The 26,541-nt window shown below is 46.2% G+C and overlaps 1 protein-coding gene across 2 annotated transcripts in view; it reads right to left on the bottom strand.

Annotated features, from left to right (window-relative positions):
• The window catches only part of POLR1B (RNA polymerase I subunit B), a 35,330-nt gene extending 11,437 nt beyond the window's left edge, over positions 1-23,893 (bottom strand). Inside the window, exons 1-6 of one of the 2 annotated variants that reach the window (XM_034763965.1) lie at positions 23,639-23,893; positions 14,120-14,266; positions 12,245-12,377; positions 10,633-10,769; positions 7,145-7,368; positions 4,892-5,063 (exon numbers count right to left, since the gene is read on the bottom strand). In XM_034763965.1, the coding sequence (XP_034619856.1) occupies positions 4,892-5,063; positions 7,145-7,368; positions 10,633-10,769; positions 12,245-12,377; positions 14,120-14,266; positions 23,639-23,842 (1,017 nt within the window). In that variant the 5' untranslated portion in view covers positions 23,843-23,893. Of the gene's footprint in view, positions 1-4,891; positions 5,064-7,144; positions 7,369-10,632; positions 10,770-12,244; positions 12,378-14,119; positions 14,267-23,638 lie in introns of those variants that run through there. The other variant, XM_034763966.1, reaches the window with a different exon arrangement.
• Between the last annotated feature and the right edge of the window lie 2,648 nt (positions 23,894-26,541).

The raw sequence follows: 26,541 nt of genomic DNA, 5'->3' as shown, positions 1-26,541 counted from the left end.
TTACTCTGCAACAATTCAACATCTCCCGAAATGTGTCGTCATCACTGCAAGTACATTTGACCTTTTGGTTTACTGGACATGGAACACGCTGATGAAGTGACAACCAGCGAAGGGTAGAGCTGCCTTACAAAAAAGGAATAATTTGACTTTGAAGCTCAAGTTTTTAGAAACGTATATATATATATATCACCAAGAGAGATGCTTCTCAGACAACATGATAAACATTTTAGATGATTGCTTTTGGAGGTTCGTTTGGGTTGTAATTTTGGTACTTGAATGAGCTCAGATGTTCACTATTCTGATAACAGGGAAGAGTAAGGTATTTGCCACTGCTTCCAACTTTTTATTAAAAGAAATTCTCTGCATACAGCCAAGCTAATTCAAGGTAAAGACATCATATGTTATCATTCAAACACGCCTGGAAGGGGTGGTTGGCTCTTCCACAAGTGTGCCAGAGCAGGGCTGCAGCCAGCTAGTAAAGCACGGCTTATTGGTTCAGGGCTAGCTATTCCGTCTGAGTACAGACAGCCCACCTCAGTCCCCAGTGTTTCCACTCCCTGGAATGAAGGTGGGGCTTCCTTCAACAGAACACATCATAAGCCTTTAAACACCTTGGATTTAGATTTTCTTCTTCAATTCCAAAGGCACAAGCCACTGCAGTAGCAGGGGAGTTCTGTTCTTCCAAACACAAATTTCTATTAAAAAACGATGCTAAAAGCAGATTTTAAAGATATGGCAAATAGACGTGCTCTAAAGAATTAGTTATGCATGGGTTACCCACTGAGTCTGACAGCACAGATGGGGATATTTGGGGCTTGCATGCTCTTACTGTGGATTATAAATGCTTTACCGTGACATATTTTTATAGAACTACACTGAGAACTTTTAGAACAGGAATACTTCCATATTACAATGATGAAAGGCCCAGAAATGGGCAAGACATAATATAATAATAAAACAAAATAATAATAATAAATAATAATAATTATTATTAGTAATAGATTACTCACATAGCTCCATAAAAGTATGTGGTACTTTACAAAGCATAGTAAGACAAATCTGTTCTAAAGAGCTTACAGTCTAAAACAGACAGGACAAAAAGAGGCCTAAAACAATAATTACTGGTGAAAAGGCAGCAGACAGCTGTGTTGCCAAATAAGGAGATAAGTATTCCAGGTGAAGAGACAACAAAACAAACTACAAAAAACAGAATGAAGGATAGAAGGAATAGTATGACAAGGGCCGGGGAGTCCTATGGGCAGCACAAGGGGGAATAGGGAGAAATTAAAGCAAAGACGTAGTTGTGGACATTAGGTTGGGGCTTGAAGGTAGGAACAGCGAGTTTTAATTTTCCACAGTAAACCAACAGTGATTCGAGGAGGAGCCTTGAGGAGATGACTTCAGTAGTAAAATTTTGGATAGTTGTTGGAGGAGAAGTGAGAAGCAAGAAAACCAGAGAAGAGAAGGGGAGAGGAGCAGCACACAGGTGGATAAAGCAAGGGAAAGTAACATTAAAGAGCAAGTCTTCACAAAATCTAGTGCGGGGGGAGATAAGAGTCAGAAGATCATGCTGGAGCTGCAAGGCTAAGACACGAAGGACATCTGAAACAAGGGAATGGATGGGATTGCCAAGAGAATGCACAAGGAAGGGAGGAGGGGCCTGAAGGCAGAACTTTGAGGAACACCAACAGATAGGTGGGAAAAGATTCAGCTAGGAGAAGGGCATTTGTGACCTTTGTTGGGGCAGTTTTGGTGGAGTGATGAGGACAGGAACTGAACTAAAATGGGATCCAGGTGTGAGTTGAACGAATAGGAGTGAAGGTCACCATGAGCGAAGCCCACTGGAGACACCGAGAGTGAGAGGGGGGTGGGAATTCAGAATTTTTTTTCCCCCTAAGGTGAAGGGAGCAAGACCACACCTGATCTTGCAGAGGAAGAGGAATCAGAGGGCAGGGAGCTGTCAAAGAGGGAGAGAATCAAAGGCGCCACCAAGAATGACAGGCATGTAAACGGATGAGAAGTACAGAGGGAAAGGTAGGAAAAACTGAGGACACGTATTGCTGGAGAATGTCAGTTTTGTTGCTGAAGCTGTTAGTCAGATCTTGTGCACAAATAAGTGTGGTGAAGCAGGGTTTCAGGAGAGAATTGACGATACAAAAGTCTGCAGCGTTTGATGGTATACTGTAACGGATTACTGAGAGGTAAAGCTTTTTGGAAAGGAAGATGGTATATCTAAGAAGACAGAGACTAAGCTTGAAGTGAAGGATGTCAGTATGGTTGTAGGATTGTCTCCAAGTGCATTCAGCAGCACAAGAGAACTCCTTGCCTAACCTACCTAAAGGGTTGAAAAGGCTCTTACCTGACTTCATTGCCGCCCTTGATAACTAAATGATTTATGGTAACGGAGGATTTCCCCCACCCTGAATTGATTTTGCTTATTCTTATTAAGTCTGTAAACGGCTCCAAAAATTAATGCATTTTATTTTGACTGGATTTCCTTAATTACCGTTGATATTTTACTCCTATGCTGATAGCCAAGATTCATTTTTTATTTCTGAATCATCATTGCAAGGAGGGCATAAAAATATTAAAGAATAAGTGAACCAACTACTGTTCTAGGCAAATCTTGCTCCCAGCTTCCACCAGTCTGGTGACATACATCCGATTCCATCTCCGTTAATTTACATCTGTTATTCAACAGCACATGTGAAGATTCTAAAATTACAATTACTAAATTTGCCAGAATGCTGTCGCTTCTTCACATATTTAATTGCTCCCTAAAATGCTCTGAGATCAGATAAAAAGCACTATAGAAATAAAATACCAATCTAGAGTACTTTGAATCTTCCGTTTAACCAATTTTATGAATTGTGTGTGTCATATAGAGGGGGGCGCTAAACCTGACATCAGAGCTGCATGGTGCGAGGCATATTTTACTGATGGAGAAATCAAGGTGAAGAGATATTAAATGACAAATCAAGGTCACACAGGAAATCAGTGGCAAAGCCAGAAATGGAGCCCAGATCTCCCAAGTCCCAGCCCAATGCCTTAACTACAAGCCCATCCTTCCTTGTCTTTTAAAAGAGACCAACGATCACACTTTGTGCACAATCACAATCTTACTCCTTGCTGTGATGCCCTGCATCGCTACTCCTTTCTGAACGAGCTCATTAACAGTTAAACGGATAGTCTTTGTTTCAGAACACAGACCAGTATTGCAAATGGCTCAGTTCTACAGGGCTCCGAACAGACATAGCACAAAGGTCTCCTATACCAGGGGCTCTCAACCGTTTCCTTTCCGAGCCCCCCGCCAACATACTATAAAAATCCATGGCCCATCTGTGCCACAGAAACTGGTTTCTGCATTTAAAAGCCAGGGCCAGTGTTAGGGGGTGGCAAGCAGGGCAATTGCCTGGGGGCCCACGCCACAGAGGGCCCCGTGAGGCTAAGTTGCTCAGGCTTTGGCTTCAGCCCCAGGCAGTGGGGCTTCAGCTTTCTATCCTGGGCCCCAGCAAATCTAATGCTGGCCCTGCCTGGTGGCCCCCCTGAAACCTGCTCATGGCCCCCCAGGGGGCCCGGACCCCTGGTTGAGAACAACTTCCTATACAACAAGAGAAAGACACAAAATGAATATTTGCAGCTACAGGTATTCTCATTTGTAATCCCACTGATTATTAGTATTGAGCAAATGGGGCACCCATAGCGTCTGCCACCTGCATCTCCTACAGTTATGGTTTCTGAAAGCATTTCAGCTGAGGCACCAATGGAGGGGGTGGGGGCGGAAGAGAGAGTGTGAGTGAGTGAGAGTGGACACTCCTGTCCCAAAACGCCATCCACTGGTGCTTTGGTCACTCGATTCGAACAGTATCTCAAAGCACTCTCCCAACATGTTCAGATATCACGGCCCCCTTTGGTGCTTGCTCCCCAGAACTGGCAGCAGTTCGGGGCTCTGGTGCAGTCATTTGCTCTCCAATCATTCGGTGCACTTTACTGCAGCCCTGATGCAAACTTTTCCTTGTTATCTTTGGTGCATTGGATCAGCTCCCCTGTATTGATGCAGCCAAATACACTCTTAGCTACTCCACCTCAAAGCATTTAACTCAGCACATCCTACTCAGTGTCTTATGATGCCTGGTGCCTCCATGCATCTTAGCATACTTAGGGGTTTCTGAGCTTTCCTTTCTAGAGATGGTTTTGAAGAAGGACAAAGCAGGTACCATCTTTGTGGTAGAAAGATGTCCTGTACAAATGGTCATATCCAACATCAGTGCTGCCTGAGTGTCTCATGTGATGTACGAGGGCGTCAAATCTGCCTACAGATGTCTCCTTGAACACTTGGGAAATGAAGAACATACCTGCAGTCCTACAGCTGACACGAGGTTGGTCTGGAGTGACTCAAAAGTGAAATCCTCAGTGTAGGCCTGAGCTGGGTAAGACCGGGGTCTGCCGGCAGCATTCGGCGCAGGTGTTGACTGAGGTAGTGGTGCCAGCTTTATGCTGGGAAACTGAGATGCGAATTCAGGAGCGAGAATCCTGTGTGTGGTGTGTTTAGTGGCTAATACTTCGCTCTTGCTGGAGATGTTATAGTGCTCTAACAAACGAGGATGAGCAAAGAGCATTGTCCCTATTTCACAGACAGGCTAACAGGCACAGAAAGGTTAAGTGACATATCCAAGGTGTCACAGCAAACCAGGGGCAGAGTTGGAAACAACACCTAGATCTCTTGAAGCTCAGCCCTCGGCATGATCCACCGGAGCCCAGCTGCCTCCTCACAAACTCCTCTTATACGAGTCATTCAAATGCCCCACATGCTGGATACAGATTTGCTCTCTTTTCTATGTATCTAGAGGTTCTCCTGTCACTCACAGCTTTAAACACTTGAAGGCATTACCTTTAAGAACATGAGGTAAAGCTGCCCTGGGGTAAGCACCTCCTGATTCATAAGGCTGTCTGGATTCTCCTCCATGCACTCTTCTTTGGCAAAAGCAAACAGCTTCCGGGTCATCAGACAAAGCAAGTAGAACTTCTCAGTTTTGGTTTTCAAGTGGATACAGATGCACTGACTGTAGGAATAGGAAGAAAAGGGGCCAATTAACTCCATCTCTAACAGTATCTATGTTCCAAGCTCCTGCCTGAACAGCCCTTGACCAAACTCTTATTCACTAACTCAGAAGTTAAGCTGCATAACAGTTTTCCCCACACGTCTGGGCTGTTTTCCGAAATTTCAATGGACTTAAAGGATTGAGAGACTTCCCTCTCATCATCCTTTGAGATGCAATCTTCCAGCACACGACTGAGGCACATCAGCAGGGAAGCCCGCACTGCTGCTACCAGTACTGTGCCTGTTATTTGGATGAAGAGAGACTCCTGGAATGTTAATTCTACACCTTTTTAAGCACTAAATTGACTTAAGCACAAAATTATTCATGTTGCCATGGAGTATTTTGAGACAGGTCCACACGAAGGCTAAATTTTGTACACGGATTTCACATAAAATGTGGTGCAATCATATATGTGCATCATTAACTCTGTTCCATAGAGAAACAGTAACACAAAATTCACTCAAAATACATGTTTTCAGTGTTACCGTAGCCATGTTGCTACCAGGATAGGAGAGAGACAAGGTAGGCAAGGTTATATCTTTTACTGGATCAACTTCTGCTGGTGGAAGGGACACAGCTTTCTAACTTTTCCCTTCCACCAACAGAAGCTGGTTCAGTAAAAGATATAACCTCACCTACTTTGTCTCCCCCAGAATAAATGGTAAATAGAAAATGTACTCACAAAAACTCTGTTACTGCCATGCAACATCACAATCAAACCTCCTATCATGTCCCAGCAGAGCACTCAGTTATAAAATTTTGGTCTGAATACTGCTAAAGGTGGGCAAGACGAAGTACAGACTTCCTAAATTCCTGCCAGAGCAGATCAGCTAAAAGCTTACTTTCCCAGAAGCAAGTGCCATGATCAGGTATTGCCATGATTGGCCCGATCAGTGTTTCCACTCCGCACTCCCTTGTATTCAAGTGTTTATGACTCAACTATAAAGGTCCTCTCTGGGCCAAAACTTGGCAGGAAAATTTTCTCTTTCAAAATATGCAAGTTATAATCATCAAAGCCCAATCGAACGAGGTGCCCACCCTATCTAGTGCCTTCAACTTCCTCCTGTCTCACCTCCCACTTCAACTGAAAGCCCTTTCTGATGGACAAACTGTGCAGATTAGTCCACACAGATGAACAGCCCAGGATATTTTGAAAGGAAAAGGAGAGAGTTTAACCTTGACATTCCGATCCTCTGAAGACCACCATGAAGGATTCTTACTCCCGACTCTTGTCCTTCCAGATGACTCTGACTCTTAACGTTTTTAACCCTTTGAGTCACCAGTAGGCTGGCTTGAGGTCTCTGCCGCACTGACCATGCTCTAACTACAGGTATCTCAAGGACTCTGGAACCTTCCAATCAGTTCCTTTCAAGGGCTGGAAGCAAGAGCTCCTCAACTCAAAACACCTGTACTATGAACCAGGGATTCCCTAATACCACTTCCTCTCCCCTCCTTAAGAATATTCGAAGTTAAAACTAGAATGGAATGCAGCGTCCTATGTTATTCCATGGAGCAAGTGTTTATTTTCTCTCCTCTACCTAAAGATATAACCTCCAAAAACATTTTAAGGTAAACTTTGCTCACCCTGTTGTGCTCAAGTGCTGCAAAGGACTTCAAACAACGGGTTAAATGCCAAGGAGGCTGTGGTACAGTAGATTCAGAGTTAAGGCTGAGCTCACTGTTCAATTTCCTAACATCTTTCTCTCAGTATTGAGGATATTTAGATCTTTTATAAAACCCACTACAACGTCACATGGCAAAATGCACGAAGGATCAAGTCTGCAGCCATCCTCTGAACCTGCTCACATATCTGATGGATAAGTGTTTGCAGACAGATTAAGGTAAATGTAAAGTTTCCAGAAGCTGGCTGAAAACTGGCCCCATAATATTATTCGGAAGGGGGTGGGGGAGTGGATGTGTCTCTAAATTTTTGTCCTTGAGCTTATTGAAAAGCTGGTCATGGTACTGTACGGTCAGGCAGTGAAATGTGACTACATCTGTAGTTCAATCATTTAGTTATATATTGCTACATGAATACGTACTCCAAAAGGAATTCTGCAGCTTGCTCATTTGGGTACCACTCAGGAAGGTTGAGTTTCACTCGGAAGCATTTCCCGATGTAGTTAAGGACCTGCTTTTGCGTGGCACAGCCCTCCTCCATTACCATTCTCAGCATCTGAGAGATGCAGTTCTTATAGAAGGAGTTGTCTTCTCTTCCTTTGATCAACTCCTGAAAAATCTGATAGTCTGAGAAACCAACTAGTGCCTGGAGGAGAGAAAGGCACCAGATCAGAGAACAAAGAAAAGTCAGGAGTAATAAATCACCATGTCTAATTAAATTATTGAATGAGACCAGGTCACTCCAGTCACTTATGCTGGTTTATGCTCTTCTGTCCTTCTAATACCCTTCCCCTAAGATGAAAACAGTTTTCTGAGGTTCAATTAGCTGTGGAGAAAGACCCTGGGTATACACGACCTTATGAGCACCACAAATACCCCTAACGAAGCCCCTGGAAAAGCAAATGCTGGTTAATACAGACAACGATGACTGTAGACAGACAAAATTAATTTAGTTTTTCTTCATTTAAATAAGATTTTTTATATTTATATAGACTGACCTTGCTTACAATATAAATTTCATTCACAATTTGTCTCAAATCACTAATTATTGACATTTAAGTAAATTGAAAACAAGAGGTTTTTATAATGGAATGGATGGCTTAAAAATTAGATCGATGTAGCTATGTTCCACAGGGCTGTGAAAAATTTCACACCCTGTGCGACGCAGTTAGATTGACCTAGTCCCTGAAGAGACGCAGCTAGATCAACGGAAGAATTCATCCATTGCGAGAGGTGCTTTAACTACACAGATGGAAAAAGCCCTTCCATCGCTGTAGGAAGCAGTTACAATATGGTGCTCTGGCAGCAGAGATGCAGCGCCATCGCTGTGCCGCTGTAAGGTAGACATAGCCTGAGGTCAGCCCCAATGCTCTCATTTGCAATCCCTAGCTTTAAATCCAACATTCTAAACGCGGTAGTGATTGTATTTAAACAACACTGCTCACACAGACGGGGGTTTTATAACTAGGAAAATCAGAAATAACTTTCACTTGTTTACTAAAACTAAAATAAAGCCTGTGAAGAAATGTAATCTGTCAAACTAAGCTGCCATTTCAACAAAGCATGTGCATATTGTCTGACAACGGACAATCCCGGTGGGTTGATAAATCAAATACATCAGCTAGATTACAAAAGCAGTCTGGCATTACCACCAGAGAGACTGTGGTTTCTTTTCAGGAAAAGAAAGATGAAAATAGTTAACTGAAGCCAAGTCTTTACTATTACAGTAACTCCCCACTTAACGTCCTCCTGGTTAACGTTGTTTCAAAGTTACGTCCCTGCTCCATTAGGGAAAAGGCTTGTTTAAAGTTGTGCAATGCTCCCTTATAACGTCGTTTGGCTGCCTGCTCTGTCCACTGCTTGTAAGATTCTGTGGAAGAGCAGCGACTTTACAAGGGAGCACAAGTTCCTCTTCTCCGCCTCCTCCCCCTCCCTCCCAGTGCTTCCCCCACCACCAAACAGCTGCTTGGCAGCGCTTAGGACTTTCTGGGGGCATGGGGTGGGGGGGGAAGGAGCGGGGATGCGGCGTGCTCCAGAGAGGTGGAGCGGGGACAGGAAGAGGCGGTCCTGGAGCATCCCCCAGCAAAGTCGGTGCCTGTTCTTCTCCGGGGAAGCTGCTGCTGCGAAGGTGCTTCCTAGCGTCCTTGCCTGCAGCGGGCTGTGCCGGTCTGGGGTAAGCCAGGGGCACTTCCCAACCACACTACAGTACTGTACAGTATACAGTATAATGCCTTTTGTCTGCCCTCAAAAAATGTCCTTGGAACCTAACCCCCCGTATTTACATTAAATCTTATGGGAAAATTGGATTCATTTAACATCGTTTCACTTAAAGTTGCATTTTTTCAGGAACATAACTTAAGTTAGGAATTGCATTGTGCTTTAAATCGGTACAGTAAATCATTCTACTTTGTCTAGAGACAGCTATTTTGAAAACTTTTACTGCCTTGCTTAGCAAAATTAATGCATTGTGCTTACTAAATTGTATTCTATAGTTATGAGCTTTTATGAAAGTTCATCATCCAATGGTTGCTTGCCTTCCGTAACTCATGCGTTCTAGATACACTCATTGCCTCCACAGAGACAGTAGGCTTGTCTTCACTGCACCAGTTAGCTTGAGTTAGCACACTGGAGTTAGCCCAGCTCAAGTGAGAGCAACCACACTTCAAAACAAGACTAGAGTTATTTGACTAGTAGCACAGAATGAATGGATTAGCTGCTGCTGAGTAGGGGTATCTTGTGCTGTTGCAATCCCACAGAATTAAGAGCTCAAGCATCAGCCTCCCTGTCCTGTAGGTGAAATCAGGTTTGGATGCACAGTCTCTAATTCATTCGAAATGCCTTTGAGACAGGATGACAGGGCCTTTGGACTTTTTGTCCAAAGTTCACCACCATAAGATTTCCTAAGAAATTGGTCCTGTCTATGTAACAACTAGCAGCTCTCAAACTCAACATGTGCAGCCTCCTCTTCCCCAAATGTCTCTGTGACCTAGGGAGGAAAATGAGCAGACATTTCTCACGGAAGACAGTGCATCAGTGTCTATCTCTGAGATCCTCCTGGCAGCAAAGGTAACCACTAGGAAGGAAGATTTGAAAGACAGCAAAATCCCAAAGGCTCGAAGGACCCTTCTGTAAGACTGGTGAGCAACAGGACAGGTCATGGTAATAAGTATTACACCTATGGAGGTTTACAGGATCGGGCCTTTATATTTCAAGCCTGATGCAGCAAAGGGCTGACTTCCTTTGTGGCCTGTACAACACTGAACACGTTGGTGCTTTCACAATCACTTTTGAAAAAAAGGTATTTTTGCAACCATTTCTAACATTGCTTATCCAGGAAAGTTCTGTACAGAAGCAGCATTTTGTTTTTATACTATTTTGCTTGATTTTCAATTGGGATGACGTGACTTATCTGATTAGAACTAAGATTCATGTGCTCCCAAAGTCTTTCACTGAACGATACTGCCAATAACTGGGATACGGACTAAAAACATTCTGCCAATATTGCGCCTGAGGATTTATTCTGCACAATTGTTTTTGTTTTAAACCAGCTTTATCCTTGACTTCAGATGGAAAATTCCCCACCATTACCTTTTACAAACGTCTCATCAGTACTGTCTTATAGCAAAAAGCCAAGAAACTTTTATACAAAACCTTATTTCCCCTTCTTCAGCTGTGTGCACCTTCTCAGCCTTCAGCCCTGAATGTTATACTACCGACATAGGCAGGTCTAGTTTGGACTACAATCCTTGATAGTCAAGATGACAAGTACCATTTAATGACATGCGTCATGTGGAATTAATTATTCAATAAGTCCTTTTTCCAAGCAAGAAACAGGCTGCTACACTTTACACAGCAATTCTTCAATCAACCTTTCATTCACCAAAAAGCCTAAGACTAGATTATGGGTTACCTTCAGTGCAAATCCCAGGGGGAGGAAGAACAACTCTTTCTGAAAAATGAAGTTCAGCATCACTGTACCATTTTCCAGGTAGTGAAGGTTCATGTTTATAGCAGAGTGCTCATCCCTAACACAGTGCATCGATATACCTGCCAAAATGAACAAAAGCAAAGATTCACTTATACAACATAGAAACTATTGACTGCATGCTATCGGGACTACAAAACCAGCATGGTCTTTAATTGCTCCGGATACAGTTTAGATTTCCTTGGGTGGGGGCACTGTTTGGCTCAAAGGCATCGGACTGAGACAGTATGTCACACTTGTAGATAACTGTTTAGAAATGCAAACCCGATTGCTAATGCGAGTCATTACCATACACTGATTTTCAGTATTCTGCTTGAAATGAATTAGAGGTCTCACTTCAGTTCCTACAGGATGGGTATTGATATCATAGCTGGCCCTCTTGCTGGCAGTCTCAAGAGAGAGATCAAGGATTAATCAAAAATAGGGCCGGATTCTCCACTGCCTTCCACTACTTTAGGTCTGATTTGCAAGGTATTTCAGCATGAGTAGTCCCACTGACTTCAGAGGCTATTCACGAGCTTAAAATTAAGCACGTGCTGAATCAGGCCATAACCTTTTACACTAGTGCAAGGTGGGTGCAAAATGCTGCTGTTGTGATCTGGTATCAATTTATACTCACTGTACAATGTACATGACTCTACAATGCGTAAGGCAGTGTAGAATCGGGTCTGTGGTGACTAAACTACTCTTTTATTACTAGATGTAGCAGCATGGCAAAAGAGTTCAGAGACACTGAACGTAGGGAGACAAACTACAGATCCTGTACCACCATCCTTCTAGATCATACAGTCATTGGGGCAAGGACTGTATTTGTGTGTCTTACAAAGTAGCTTCAAGCTCATTGTCAAAAATGTACCTGTTCTGTGAATAAATATAAACAGTGCATTTTTAATGAGGCAGAACACAATTCATTAAAAACGGGGCGCGTTGACAGTGAGTTTTAATATAAACAACAAGCAGGATTCAAAGGGGAGCCATTACCAATTCTGACACTGAGCCTCACGATGGAGGTAGTGCAGAGTCTATTTTAACTGTGGATAAATCTCTTTACTACCTTCACTTAATGCAGGGAAAGGAAACTCAGTGTTGCCTACAGCACCAACAGACTTCTGTGTCTATTGGATTGATGTGCTCAGGTTTGTTTCCATCACATCCTGCTCACAATGGAAGATGGACCGCTCACAATAAGATAGAATACAATCCAGGATCACTGGATATCGATGGTTCAGATTACAACAGTCAAAAGCCACCAACCTAGCTTATGCCTTATATAATGTAATTAGCCTTTTATTTTCACAAGCACTAACATTCATCCAGACGTTAAAATAATTGCTTTTTCCAGCACTGGGCTTCTCCCTTTTCAAGGAATACAATTTCCCCTCATCTGAGCAGGCTGCCTTGTTTATGGTACCGCACAAGTGCATGAACAAAATAGAAAGCAATAACTAAATACAATAAGTCACCTGCTCTTTCTTTTGTTTATTCTCAAGCGACTGTCTTACTAAGGTGATGCCCCTAACAAAATCACTACACTTACCATACTGTGTGTAACCAGGGCCTCGGCTTTTCCATTTGGGTCTTATCATTGCAATGGGAAAGTTTCGTCTAGGCATAATCAGCATTCTGATAACTTTTTCTATACCGTTAACTATAAAATAGCCTCCCATTTCCTGACAAGAGAGAAAGTGCTTTAAAAATTAATTCACCAAAGTTCAAAGATCTGAGTACAGAGAATCTGTTGTACAAGAAACAAAATGGAAGTGAGACAAAATTAGCTCTTATTGGACTGTAAAATACACACCAACTTTTTTATATGTGTGGAATACATGGCAAGTTGTATTGGCATGCGCTTGGGATGCATGCATTACTCACACATTTTGGAGGTCATCCCAAACAAGTGCCAATAAACCTGTCATACTATTATAAGCTCTGTATATTCCATGTATTTTACAAAAATAACTATTTTAGTGGTGTTTAAAAGAATTATTGGGACTATTTCTTGTATCCGTCCACCTGTAAAGCCAGATGCACTAGTTACACTAAGTCCAACTGTAGAGGATGCAGAGAAAATGAGAAGACAAGACAGTAAATTAAAGAAACCTCTAAAATGACCTATAACTACTTTAGTGTACATGGAAATATCACAATTTTAAAATACCATATCTTGGGCCCCTTCAGAGCTACTACCAAGTACTATCTACTAAGAAGTTAACCTTTCCAAGAGTAAAGTTTCTGTTCTGAGGGATATAAAATATTGGATTTAAAACTTTCCCCTGATCGGAATACTCCCTTTCCCCACACGAGGTCTCTGGGTAGCAAACTGGGAGGCAGAAAAGCCCAATTCCACATTTAGAGAAAAGAACATGATAGTGTGTCCAACTGATTTTATTTTAAATGGCAGCTCTTTGAAGCCATCTGAAATATCAGACAAAGCCTCAGGTGAGATGCGTGACTGTGCAAAGTACAGGAGAAGTGGCCAAATACACATGATACATGCACATTTATTGCATGGCTTTGCAATTTAGCATGTGCGTGACGCTAACATGCAATATAAAAATTAATTCCGGAGAAAATTCTCTTCACCTTTACATGTTTGTTCAAATTACAATGAATGTACAATCAAAGTGAATTATAAAGATGCATGATACGTGGCTCTGGGCCTGGCAATAACAGGGTATCATTGTAGATTACACGGACTGCAAATAGACTAATTGATCATCCATTTGGTTATTTACTTTGATTATAAAGTGAAAAGAAATATTACACTTTTAATGAAAAATGACAGCACTACAGGGTTCTGTATCCACATATTCAATTTATCAGACAGAGCAGATAAAAAAGCCACAACAGCAAAAGGGAACCCAAAAGTAATGGAGAAGTAAAGTCTATGGTTATGAAGGGGATATGTATCACCCCCAAAGAGCCCTACTGTAAGAGTCTCACCATCAGCCAGGGCCCCCAGTACCACTGCTTAGCAGTAGCTGGCAGCTAGGGGCAGAGTGCGCTCAAGCCTTGAATTCTAACACCGAGACCAGAGAACAGAAGCAGCCCTGCGTGCCTCCAGAGGAGGGGAAGGATAATTTTCCGGAGGCAGCTGCACATCTGGAAAGTAACATCTAGTACCAGTAATGGTCACTGCCTGCATGAACCTGAGGTACTCCATGAGCTTTTACCTTCTCAAGATGAGGGCTACTGGTATCCCAAAGGGCAAATAACCTGAAGCCACCTTGAGGTCTGAGACTTCTGACACCAGAGAAACTACACAGAATCTTTATGAATGGTGTAAAATCAGAAAATATGCCAGATTGTGCTTCTAAATAGATATGCTAAAATCCTTCAAGCTAATGTAAAACCCACTTCCCTTGCCACATGGTAAAGAAGATATTCCTGCCCCACCAAAATCCACTGTTACCTCCTCTTCTTCATGGTGTTCAATCAGAGCTCTGGGAGGAAGACTATGCAGATTGCAAAGTTTAGATTTCACCATGATTGGAACATATCCCAGGGACTGTTTAATAATCCCTTTAGGAATGCCATTCACTGACCAGCTGATGTCAGCCTATAGAGAAACAATACATCAAATTATTAGGAAAGTTAAAACACCACAGATAATGATAAAATATAGCTAGCTGTCTTTAGAGAATGAGCTACATTACAACATTGTATGTTCAATACACAACCATAAATAGCAAAAAAAATTATACTGTCTGCAAAGAAAACAACAGTAATTAGTTATAATGCATTATATATAAACTATAAGAATAAAGACATACAAATTATATATTATAGTGGATGCATGGTCACGTCTACTACAGTTCAGGTTATGTTGGGACTTCCTTTATAATTCCATTTTTGTTCATTTATAATGTGAATAAAAATTTCCCATGTTTTGTCTGCATGAAGTGAGGATTAAGACTCTGGGGTTGTTTTTCTTTGCAAAGTTTAAACAAAATTACAAAAGTTATGCAAGGATGAACAAAACTCTTACAATGGCGGAATTAAAATACTTTTTTTCCCTACATAACAACTTAGGAAGGTCCTACTGTTATTTACAAACCCCCAAAGTATTAGTGCTTATAATGTTTATAGCCTGGCAGGAGGCAGAACAACAGACTCATAGCATTGGTGTGCTGGTATTTTTAATCTGTATGCAACGTTAATTATGTAAAACTTCACAACAGTTTCACAAAAAAACCCAAGAAGAATTATTTTGTATTAGTGCTATGGCTCCCTCTCCCCAGAAAATCAGATTGCCTGTTCAAGTCTCTTACTGCTGCTGAAGTCATACTGGAATTCCTGTTCCTGTAATGAATTGGAGCTAAAGCATACCAATAAATTGGAGGACAAAATCTCAGATTTCAGTAAGGGGAAAAGATAAATACTTTTTTCCCCTTAAATATACAGACATCTGAAAATCTGTCTAACTGCAACTACTCAGACAGGCTACAAAACCAGAGAAAATCAAAAAAATGATCACACTGGAATTCAGCAGAGGGGTGATGGAATGAATTTAGAGCAACCAGACAAGACAAAAATTGTTATTAGATTTATCTATTCTGTTGATATAGGTAATTCAGGGTCAAAAATTAATTTAAATTAATCTGACACTTAATTTTCTTAAGCACAAGGAGTTTATGAAGTACAGATGATCTCACGAAGTGTTAGAAAAGTGCATGGTTTAGTAGTCTCAGCAAAGGACTGGGAACCAGGAACTCATGGTCGAAGTCACTGACTCTATATTGTATTTTTGGGCAAGTCATAACATCTCTATCTGTAAGAAAGGAACAGTATCTATTCCTGCCTCAAACGGCATTGTCAGGGTTAGTTAACTGATGTTCCTAAACTGCCTTATAGATTAAAAAAAAACAGGAAGCTAATGATTCTCTTTTGGTCACTGGTCCTGAATTAGTACTCAGAATTTCTTCCTGGTCCACTAAATGTCTCTAGGTTGTAAGATGTCACCTTTTAAAAACCACATCCCCCGCGCCTCAATTTCAATTCAGATATCATATTAGTAAGTAATATTTTATGAACCATTAATTAAAAGTTAACGTTTTGTGCCATTTGAAAGCTGGGATTTCAGTCTTTCATGAGATACAGATTTTGCGGTGTCTGAATGTTCTCAAGTCAGCAATCTCTGTCTATACATGGAAACTGAAATGGGGGAGAGCAGAAGCAAGAAAGTTGATTCAGGGTCTAATATGGCTCTCCTCGTACAGCACACAGGGCTCTTTCCAACGTGGCAACTGGGAGAGAGAGGTGTGATATTGCTCTCTAGGGAGTACTGCTGTACACGTCAACAATAGCCCAAAGTCCCACATCAACCTAAAATTAAAAAATCTTAATTAATTAAAAAAAAAAAATCCAGAGAAAGGGAACCCGATGTATTCTACAAAAACAAACTCAGTCTTATCTTGTGCAAGTCTCCCCACTTTCTCCTTGTCTGATATGTCCTATGTATCAGACCCAACCTAAATTGCAAACTTCTAGGGTTAAGGACAGCATCTTCATTCTCTCTGCAAAGAGCCACGCACACCTATGACTAAACATATACTGTGACAGATATGGCAACTTGCTACAATATCTTTGGGAAAATCTTACTGAACTAAATGTAAGTATCTTTGGGTTCAATTGTATTAAATGAACGGATTATGTATTATTGTGGGCTGGGACTGACTGTTACCTCTTGAGGGAGGAGATGTGAGGCCTCGGGTTTCAAAGGACTATACTGATCATTGTGCCAGACAATAATGGACTTTTGAAACAAGAAGTGTTAAGTGTTTTTCCTGGGAAATATCTGGGAGGAGGTGAATACAAATTCCCCACCTCCGGTTATGCAAAAACCCAGTCTTTTGAAGCTACACCCTGAAAAGGGGGCCACTGTCTACAGATCACCAGTTACATGAGGCCAAGATCAAAGGTCCAAGATGTATAAAGGAAAGACTGAACTACTCACGGGGTGTTCATAGGTTCTTTTATTGTTTTTAATATGTTTTTACCTTAAATGTGCTTGCTTACAAAGACCTGTGTGGTAACTTAAAACAGCAGGTTCTTCTTCGAGTGCTTGCTCATATCCATTCCATTAGGTGTGCGCGCGCCGCGTGCACGATCGTCGGAAGATTTTTACCCTAGCAACACCGGCGGGTCGGCTGTGGAGCCCCCTAGAGTGGCGCCTTCATGGCGCTGAATATATACCCCAGCCGACCCGGCGCCCCCTCAGTTCCTTCTTACCGCCCCTGACGGTCGTTGGAACTGTGGAGCGCGGCATAGCTGTCCTCCACTCTCCCTAGCTTACTTAGTCATTCGAAGTTATAGTTATAGTTGTAGTTCTAGTGTTTATAGTTAAAAAGTTGTTATAGTTGTTATTGTAGTTCAGGGGGTTAAGGGGGTCGTCTCCCCCTTTCTCCCCCGGCCGCGGGCCCGGGCTCATGCCCAACGCTCCCGGCTTCAAGCAGTGCGCCTCCTGCGCTAAGCCTATGCCCACGAGCGACCCGCACGACTCCTGTTTGAAGTGCCTGGGAGAGTCCCACCAAACAGATAAATGCAAGATCTGTAAGGCCTTCAAACCAAGAACCAAGAAGGAGCGGGACTTTCGGCTCAGGCAACTCCTAATGGAGGCGGCACTCAGCCCGGACACTCCTTCTACGGGCCAGACTCCGGCACCTAGCACCTCGGTGCGCAGTGCCCCGGCGGCACCGGCTATGATGACCATGCGAGTGGCGTCAGACAAGCCTCCCCGGCACCGGACCTCGTCGGCACCGCAAGCGCAGCAAGTGCCTCGGCGCCGGTCATTATCCCCAGGGCATAAAAAAGCCCATAAGACGGGGACATCCGTGCCGAAGACGCCGGCTCCCCCAGTGCCGGGGGTAGAGCCGCGTCCGCCGGTGGAGCAACGGAAGCAAGCGCCTCCAGCACCGTCGACTCCGGCGCCGAGGCCGTCGAGTCCGGTGCAAATAGCGTCTCCACCGAGGCCGGCGGTGATACAGTGTCTCCCGTCGACTCCAGAGACCTTCGCGGCGGCGAGAGACTTAATAGCTCTCACGGAGCCCGCACCGCCTCAACCACCGGCACCGACTGCACCGTTGACTCGCCCGGTACAGTCAAGAGGGAAACCTGCCTTGATGCGCCCTCCATCACAAGGGCTGGAACCTCGGCGCCGATCCAGGTCCCGAAGCAGGTCCCCACGCCGCTCGCAGTCCCGGCACCGAATATCGTCTCGGCACCGGTCGTACTCGCGGCCAAGATCTTCTTCGCGGCACCGCTCTACGTCTCGGCACCGATATGATCGTCGGCACCGGTCAACGTCGAGACGTAGTTCTCGGCACCGCTACGGTCGACGCTCGACGTCGAGGGGCCGCTCCCGGCACCGAGCATACTCTAGGTCCTCGTCGAGGTCCAGATCTGACTCCCGGCACCGACGAGGTCATCGGCACCGGTCGCGGTCCCGGCACCGATCGCCGGCACCGCACAGAGATAGATCATCTCCGGACCGGCACCGTGCGGCACCGCAGACCACGGGGATCGTTTCATCTTTCGCGGCACCGCCATGGCCGTCAAGATCGGTGTCTCGCTCCTCGGAGGACCTGTCGAGATCGGCATACCCCCCTCAGGGGCAGGCCGAGGAACGAGACTTGGGCCATTGGCAGGAGAGGGCAGAGGACCACTCTCATGGACCATCTCACTGGTCGTTTTGGACCCCGTGGGCGTACCACCAGGAGCAAGGGGCTTCATTACCATCGACCTCTCGCTCGGGTCACTCGGTCAGAAGGGCCCCAGAATCCACCATCTCTCGGCCTCCGCCTGGAGGCGTGGAGGCTTCTGTGTCTACACCACCCGACACCATGGACCCAAGTGCAGGTGACGCTCCGACCCAAGAGCAGGGGGACCGGGACCCCCCCTTGGATCCAGTACCACCGGAGGCATCCTCCTCCTCCTCTCCGGACGAGGCAGTGGCAGGCACTTCATGCACGGGTCCCCCTCCGATAGATCTTCGGGCTCACCAGGATCTCCTGCGTAGGATGGCCCGTAATACGGACCTGCAGGCGGAGGAGATAGTGGAGGTGCACGACCCGATCGTGAATATCCTTGGATCGGATGCCCCATCGAGGGTGGCGTTACCCTTGATCCGCACGATCCAAACGAATGCGGATACGATATGGCAAACTCCTGCCTCCATTCCACCCACAGCGAGAGGGGTGGAAAGGAAATACTTTGTCCCATCTAAGGACTATGGGTACTTGTACACCCACCCCCAACCGTGTTCACTGGTGGTGGAATCAGTGAATGCACGAGAGCGCCACGGCCAGCAGGCTGCAGCGCCAAAATCAAAAGAGGCTAAGCGGCTTGATCTGTTTGGCCGTAAGGTTTACTCAGCCGGAGGGCTACAACTTAGAGCGGCGAATCAACAGGCGCTACTGAGCCGCTACAATTTCAACTCCTGGAACTCTATGGGGAAGTTTAAGGAGTTGATTCCCCAAGAGTCCAGGGAAGAGTTTGGAGCCATGGTTGAGGAGGGTAAGAAGGTGGCTCGGACCTCCTTACAGGCCTCCCTGGACATAGCGGACTCGGCCGCAAGAACCCTGGCCGCAGGTATCGCTATGCGCAGGACCTCCTGGCTCCAAGTTTCGGGTTTGCCCCCTGAATTACAGCAGACCCTACAGGATTTGCCCTTTGAAGGACAGGGGTTGTTCTCGGAGAAGACGGACTCTCGATTGCAGAGCCTCAAAGACTCCAGGACAATCATGCGCTCCTTGGGGATGCATGTTGCGGGTCCCCAGCGCAGACCATTTAGGCCCCAGCCTCAACGTTTTTACCCCCCTCCACCTCGTCAGAGACAGGACCCTGCCAGAAGGCGAGGGCGAGGTGGTAGGAGAAGATGGGCTGGCCCTCAACCCGGTCAGAACCAAGGGCCACCAAGACCACCTTCAGGTCCTAGACAGAACTTTTGAAGGTGCGGTCGAGGACGGCGCCTCAGTCATCCCCCAGGATCCAGCTCCCTCCTTTCGGGATCGCCTCTCCCACTTCCACCGTGCTTGGTCCCTTATAACTTCGGACCGTTGGGTCCTCCGCACGGTGGAGAGGGGATACGCTATCCAGTTTTCTTCCATCCCCCCCTCCTCCCCCCCTTCCCCGTCCCTCTTCAGGGACCCTTCTCACGAGCAACTTCTTATACAGGAGGTTTCTACGCTCCTGGCCATGGGGGCCATAGAGGAGGTTCCGATAGAGTTAAAGGACAGGGGATTTTATTCCCGTTACTTCCTGATCCCCAAGTCCAAAGGAGGTCTGCGACCCATCTTGGACTTGCGCGGACTCAACAAATTCGTAATAAAGTTGAAGTTCCGCATGGTCTCTTTGGGGGCCATTATCCCTTCCCTCGATCCTGGAGACTGGTTCGCCGCCCTCGACATGAAAGACGCATACTTTCACATCTCAATTTACCCACCTCACAGACGCTTCCTGCGATTCGTGGTAAACACGGTGCACTACCAATTTACAGTCCTTCCCTTCGGCCTATCCTCGGCCCCAAGGGTGTTCACGAAATGTATGGCTGTCGTGGCAGCGTACCTTCGTCGGCAAGGGATACAGGTGTTCCCGTACCTAGACGACTGGCTGGTGCGCGGTCGCACCAAGGAGCAAGTTCAAGCTCACGTCCACAGAATAGTGCACACATTCAACGAGTTGGGCATCCTACTCAACAAGGACAAATCCACTCTAGAACCTACCCAGAGAATAGAATTCATCGGCGCAGTTCTAGACTCCAGACGTACACAAGCCATCCTGCCAGACAACCGCTTTGGCACCATCACGAACCTCATTCAAGGGCTCAAGGCCTTCCCAACTACCACGGTGAGGTCGTGCCTTACCCTGCTGGGTCACATGGCTTCCTGCACGTACGTAACCAGGCATGCCAGACTTCGACTTCGCCCGCTTCAAACCTGGGTGTCATCAATATACCGTCCACATCGGGACAGCCTGAACATGGTGGTCACGGTCCCGAACTCGGTCCTGGCCTCCCTCACCTGGTGGCTGGATCACAATGTGGTCTGCGAGGGGATGCCATTTCACGCCCCACAACCCTCTCTGCACCTGGTCACAGACGCGTCATCTCTGGGTTGGGGCGCCCATCTCAACGAACACCATACCCAGGGCCTGTGGACTGCATCCCAGTTAGCCCTACACATCAATGTTCGGGAACTGATGGCGGTACGCCTGGCGTGCCAGGCATTCCTCAATCTCCTACGTGGCCGCTGTGTGTTAGTTCTCATCGACAACACCACGGCCATGTTCTACATCAACAAGCAAGGAGGAGCACGTTCGTCAATTCTATGCCAAGAGGCCATTCGCCTGTGGGACTTCTGCATCGCCCACTCAATCCATCTCACGGCATCGTTCCTCCCTGGAGTCCAGAACACTCTAGCGGACCGACTCAGCAGGTCCTTCCAAACGCACGAGTGGTCTATCCGTCCGGACATTATACATTCCATCTTCCAGAGGTGGGGGTTTCCCCAGATAGACCTGTTTGCATCTCGAGACAACAGGAAGTGCCACGTGTTCTGCTCCCTACAAGGTCGAGCTCCGGGCTCCCTCTCGGATGCCTTTCTACTTCCCTGGAAAGACCACCTGTTTTATGCCTTCCCTCCGTTCCCTCTGGTCCACAAGGTACTGCTCAAACTGCGCAGAGACCAGGCACAGGTAATTCTGATCGCTCCTGCGTGGCCGAGACAACATTGGTACACCACACTGTTGGAGCTCTCGGTTCAGACACCGATCCCGCTTCCGTTGTGTCCGGATCTCATCTCTCAGGACCACGGCCGGTTGCGTCACCCCGACCTGCAATCACTCCACCTCACAGCGTGGCTGCTCCATGGTTCACCCAGGCAGAGCAGCAGTGCTCGCACTCTGTCCAACAGATTCTGCTGAGCAGTAGGAAGCCCTCAACACGGACCACGTACCTGGCCAAGTGGAAACGGTTCTCCTGTTGGTGCGAACAACGAGCCACATCCCCGTTGCAGGCACCCATTCCTCTCATTTTGGACTATCTCCTCTCCCTAAAACAACAGGGGTTGGCGATATCTTCAATTAGAGTTCACCTGGCCGCTATATCGGCCTTTCACCCAGGGGAACTCGCGTCCTCGGTATTCTCTAACCCGATGGTCGTTAGATTCCTCAAGGGCTTAGACCGGACGTACCCTCAACAACGTCAGCCAGTCCCGACGTGGGACCTCAACCTGGTTCTCTCCAAGCTCACAGGTCCTCCATTCGAGCCACTGGCCACCTGTTCACTTCTGTACCTATCCTGGAAGACAGCCTTCCTCGTAGCCATCACCTCAGCAAGGCGCGTTTCTGAACTCAGGGCGCTTACATCTGAGCCCCCTTACACAGTTTTTCATAAGGATAAAGTGCAGCTTCGTCCACATCCGGCCTTTCTCCCCAAGGTGGTTTCTCCTTTTCATATCAACCAGGACATATTTCTCCCGGTCTTTTATCCCAAACCACATGCCACTCGCCAGGATCAACGTTTGCATTCCCTGGACGTACGCAGGGCCCTGGCCTTCTATATTGACCGCACAAAGCACTTTAGAAAGACGACGCAACTCTTCGTTGCAGTGGCCGACCAAATGAAAGGCTCACCGGTCTCCTCACAACGCCTGTCCTCCTGGATTACGTCTTGCATCCGGACTTGCTATGACCTGGCAGGTGTCTCAGCACCGCACCTCACCGCTCACTCCACGAGGGCCCAAGCTTCCTCGACTGCTTTCCTGGCGCAAGTTCCGATCCAGGACATTTGTAGAGCGGCGGTTTGGTCATCAGTCCACACGTTTACAGCTCACTATGCACTAGTGCAGCAGTCCAGGGACGATGCTGCATTCGGATCAGCGGTTTTGCACACAGCAATGTCTCACTCCGACCCCACCACCTAAGTTGGGCTTGGGAGTCACCTAATGGAATGGATATGAGCAAGCACTCGAAGAAGAAAAGACGGTTACTCACCGTTGTAACTGTTGTTCTTCGAGATGTGTTGCTCATATCCATTCCAAACCCGCCCCCCGTCCCCACTGTCGGAGTAGCCGGCAAGAAGGAACTGAGGGGGCGCCGGGTCGGCTGGGGTATATATTCAGCGCCATGAAGGCGCCACTCTAGGGGGCTCCACAGCCGACCCGCCGGTGTTGCTAGGGTAAAAATCTTCCGACGATCGTGCACGCGGCGCGCGCACACCTAATGGAATGGATATGAGCAACACATCTCGAAGAACAACAGTTACAACGGTGAGTAACCGTCTTTTTTTTGTTTTGTTTTTGTTTTTTTTTAGCAGCGATTATGCTGTTCATAGCAAAGTGCAGACACTGACCTATTTAGGTGGTCTGGCTTGCTGAGATAGAACAGGGTAGGCAAGCATCTGTGCAGCCTGGAAAAACCCGGGTCAGGAGGGAGAGTGACATGGGTCTCTGCCAAAGAGAGGTGATGGGTGAAGAGCCAAGAGCCTAGGGTGGGTGCCCTTGAGGGACAATGAAGGGGGAATACGGGTACAGTTGCCCTGAATGGTGACATATACAAATATTTCTTTAATAGCTATCAATATCTCTGGTGTTTTCAGGTGTAGAAACAAATGCCAGACATCATTGCAAAGCTGAGACTTTCTGGTGGCATAAGGCAATGGTCCTCCAACTTTTTTCATTCTGTAGGCCATTTTGTAAAAGAAAGATCTTCTCACAGCTGTACCTCCTCTACTAACATCCCAGTTCCCCACAGTATGGTTCCCAAAATGTTTCATTCGAAGTTCTACTGGTGATCCATAGAACAGCAGGAGAACATGTGGGAAAAGGCATTTATTTACAAGTTAATGGTTTATAAGCAACTATAGCACATACCAAACAGTGGAAAAGTGTAGTTTTCATTCCCTGAAAGTACTATTCTAACCATTACTACTTACGGTCAGTTTCCCACGATAGGTGCTTCTGCGTCCTCTACATTCTGCTGGGTACACTTTCAGCTCTTTACAGATACTCCCTTTTGGCACCATAGGAGGACTGATGACAGCGCCCACAACTGCCAGAGTGATCCGTTCATTTTTGAAAGCAAACTCCAGAGCAGGAATAGCCTGAAACCCAAAAGAAACTCTGTATGTATAACACATACAAACAACAGTAACAGGAGACTTTATCCAGACATCAGCAGAAAAAGTAATACGGCAAAATACGTTTCCAATAAGTTCTTGGAATGTACTGGGGACACGGTATTGTTTCAGAAAGAGGAGGAAGTAACCTGGGGCAGCCATTTTAAATTTGATTCTGACCAACAGGGAGGAATTGGTTGAGAATCAACGTGCATCTGATGAAGTGGATATTCACCCACGAAAGCTTATGCTCCAATACATTTGTTAGTCTATAAGGTGCCACAGGACTCTTTGTTGCTTTTTACAGATCCAGACGAACACGGCTACCCCTCTGATACTTGGTCTTATGGGACGAAACTCTAAGGGATAAAAGAATTCGGGAGAAGAGGCAATTTCTCACTGATACAATATTAAATGCACAACTGCCAACTATTCCTATATGAATGAAAGGTAGGAAGAATAGTAAGAGGCCAATATGGGTCCGTCAGGAGTTCTTTAATGACCTGAAAATCAAAAAGGAATCCTACAAAAAGCGGAAACATGGATGAATTGCTAAGAAGTACAAAAGAACAGCACAAGTATGTAGGGAGAAAAGTCAGAAAAGCTGACTCTTACAAAAAAGAGTTACACCTAGCAAAGGATATGAAGGCAATAAAAAGAGATTCTTTAAATACATTATGAGCAAAAGAAAGACAAAGTGTAGGTCTTCTACTTAGCAGGGAAGGAGAACTAATAGCTGATGGCATCAAGAAGACAGTGTTTAATGCCTAATTTGCTTCAGTTTTCATTAAAAAGGTTAATAGTGGCCAGATACTCAACACAATTCAAATTAACAGCAAAGAAAACAAGCCAAAATAGGGAAAGAACAGGTTAAAGAATATTTAACTAAGGTAGATGTATTCAAGCGAGCAGAGCCTGATGAAATTCATACTAGGGTGTTTAAGGAACTAGTGGAAGCAATCTCAGAACCGTTAGCAATTCAAGCATTTATGGAGGACAGATGAGGTCCTAAACAACTGTGGAAGGGCAAGCGTAGTAAATGGCTCACTGTCAAACTGGGAGGGCATATTTGGTAGGGTCCTGCAGGGGTCAGTTCTGTGTTTCACCCACATATTTATTATTGGGGCATTTGGATGAGGTACACCACATATTGTGATAGGTATGTGCAGGAATCATGGCCCTTGAAAGGTGTGTTGTGAGGGTTGTTGATCATCATGGTAGTGCAGATATGTCCACAGGTTTTGCATCTGTTGTTCCGGCAGGATCTGGTGCCACTTTGAGCTAGTGTGTCCTGGTCTGTGTGGATGTTGCTTCTGATGAACTTGGAGAGTTGGGGGGTTGTTTGAAGGCTAGAAGAGGGGGTTCAGGAAAGATTTCTTTCAGGATGTGGTCCCCATACAACCCGAGTATGGATTGTAACTGTTTGATGATAGCCCTTATGGGTTCCAGTGTGGGATCATAGAACTGGAAGGGACCTCGAGAGGTCATCTAGTCCACTCCCCTGGGATGGTAGGTGACAACTAGGGGAGTGCAGTCAAGGGAGATTATTTCGATATTAAATCAGGTTCTCTCAGGTGAAATGGGAATCACTAGGCTCTCAAATGAACTTACACAGAAAAAGGACAAAAGACAACAACGTCGCATCACCCGCGGGTGAAGACTGTTCACAACCGTCACTCTATACCTGACCTCTCAGTCGCCATCCTCAAAGGAAACCTGCACAACACCTGCAAACGACAGGCCTGGGAGCTTAAAGTCACAACTTTGCTAGACACTAAAAATGGACTGAACAGAAACACCGGACTTACGGCTTATTACAACAATCTGTAACCCATTAACCGCCCCTCACCTCCAGCTTTTCCCCAGGCCTTAGGACTGGAGAGGCGTTAACAGGCCCACTTCACCTTGAATGGTCCCTTGAAATATGTGCTAACTACTGATGCTCAACAATCTGATCCACCTTGTATTTAGCTGTGACACTCACTTCTCAGAATGAAGCCAAGCCATGTAAACTCGAGGTATCTCTTGCCAACAGAAGTTGGTCCAACAACAGATATTCCCTCACCCACGTGGTCTCTATGATGGCAAATAACCAGCCGAGGAAAATCCTGGCTCATTAAACCATTCCTGTTCTTTGGGTCTGTCAGTGCAACGGCAGCGCAAGAGCAACCCGTCATCGCGTGTATTTCAAAAGGTGGTTGTCCAGACGCTGCTTGCAAGGACACTCAGCCGGCATGGACCAGAAACCGACTTAAGACTTGTCTACAGAAAGAGCCAGCGCCTGGCGAGCTGGGGCGTAAAGCTACGGTGCATTAGCCAGCCGCAAGCGCTCTGCCTTCGTGTCCCCTGCTACCAGGCACCAGCCCTTCCCTCGTGTGCACGGACCTGCTCCCCCTTCACACCCCGCGCTCTCTCCCGCCCCCATCCAGCCTCCTCCTACATGCCCCCCAGCGCCCTCCCTGTCCCCTCCCCCCAGCGCCCTCCCTGCCCCTCTGCAAGGCCTCCCGTCCCCTTCTTGCCCTGTCCCCCAGTCCCCTCCGTTTCCCCTACATTCCTGCACCACATCCCCTCCCCCTCCTGCACTGCCCCCCAGCCCCCCCATCCCTCCTACATCCCTGCCCCCCAGCACCCTCCCTGTCCCCTCCCCCCAGCGCCCTCCCTACCCCCCTGCAAGGCCTCCCGTCCCCCTCCTGCCCTACCCCCCCAGCTCCCTCCCTGTC

Source organism: Trachemys scripta, chromosome 3 (assembly GCF_013100865.1).
Source record: "Trachemys scripta elegans isolate TJP31775 chromosome 3, CAS_Tse_1.0, whole genome shotgun sequence".
In the NCBI taxonomy this organism is placed as follows: Eukaryota; Metazoa; Chordata; order Testudines; family Emydidae; genus Trachemys; species Trachemys scripta.
Note: the sequence above shows the minus strand (reverse complement) of the source record. Positions and strands in the feature narration are given on the sequence as shown.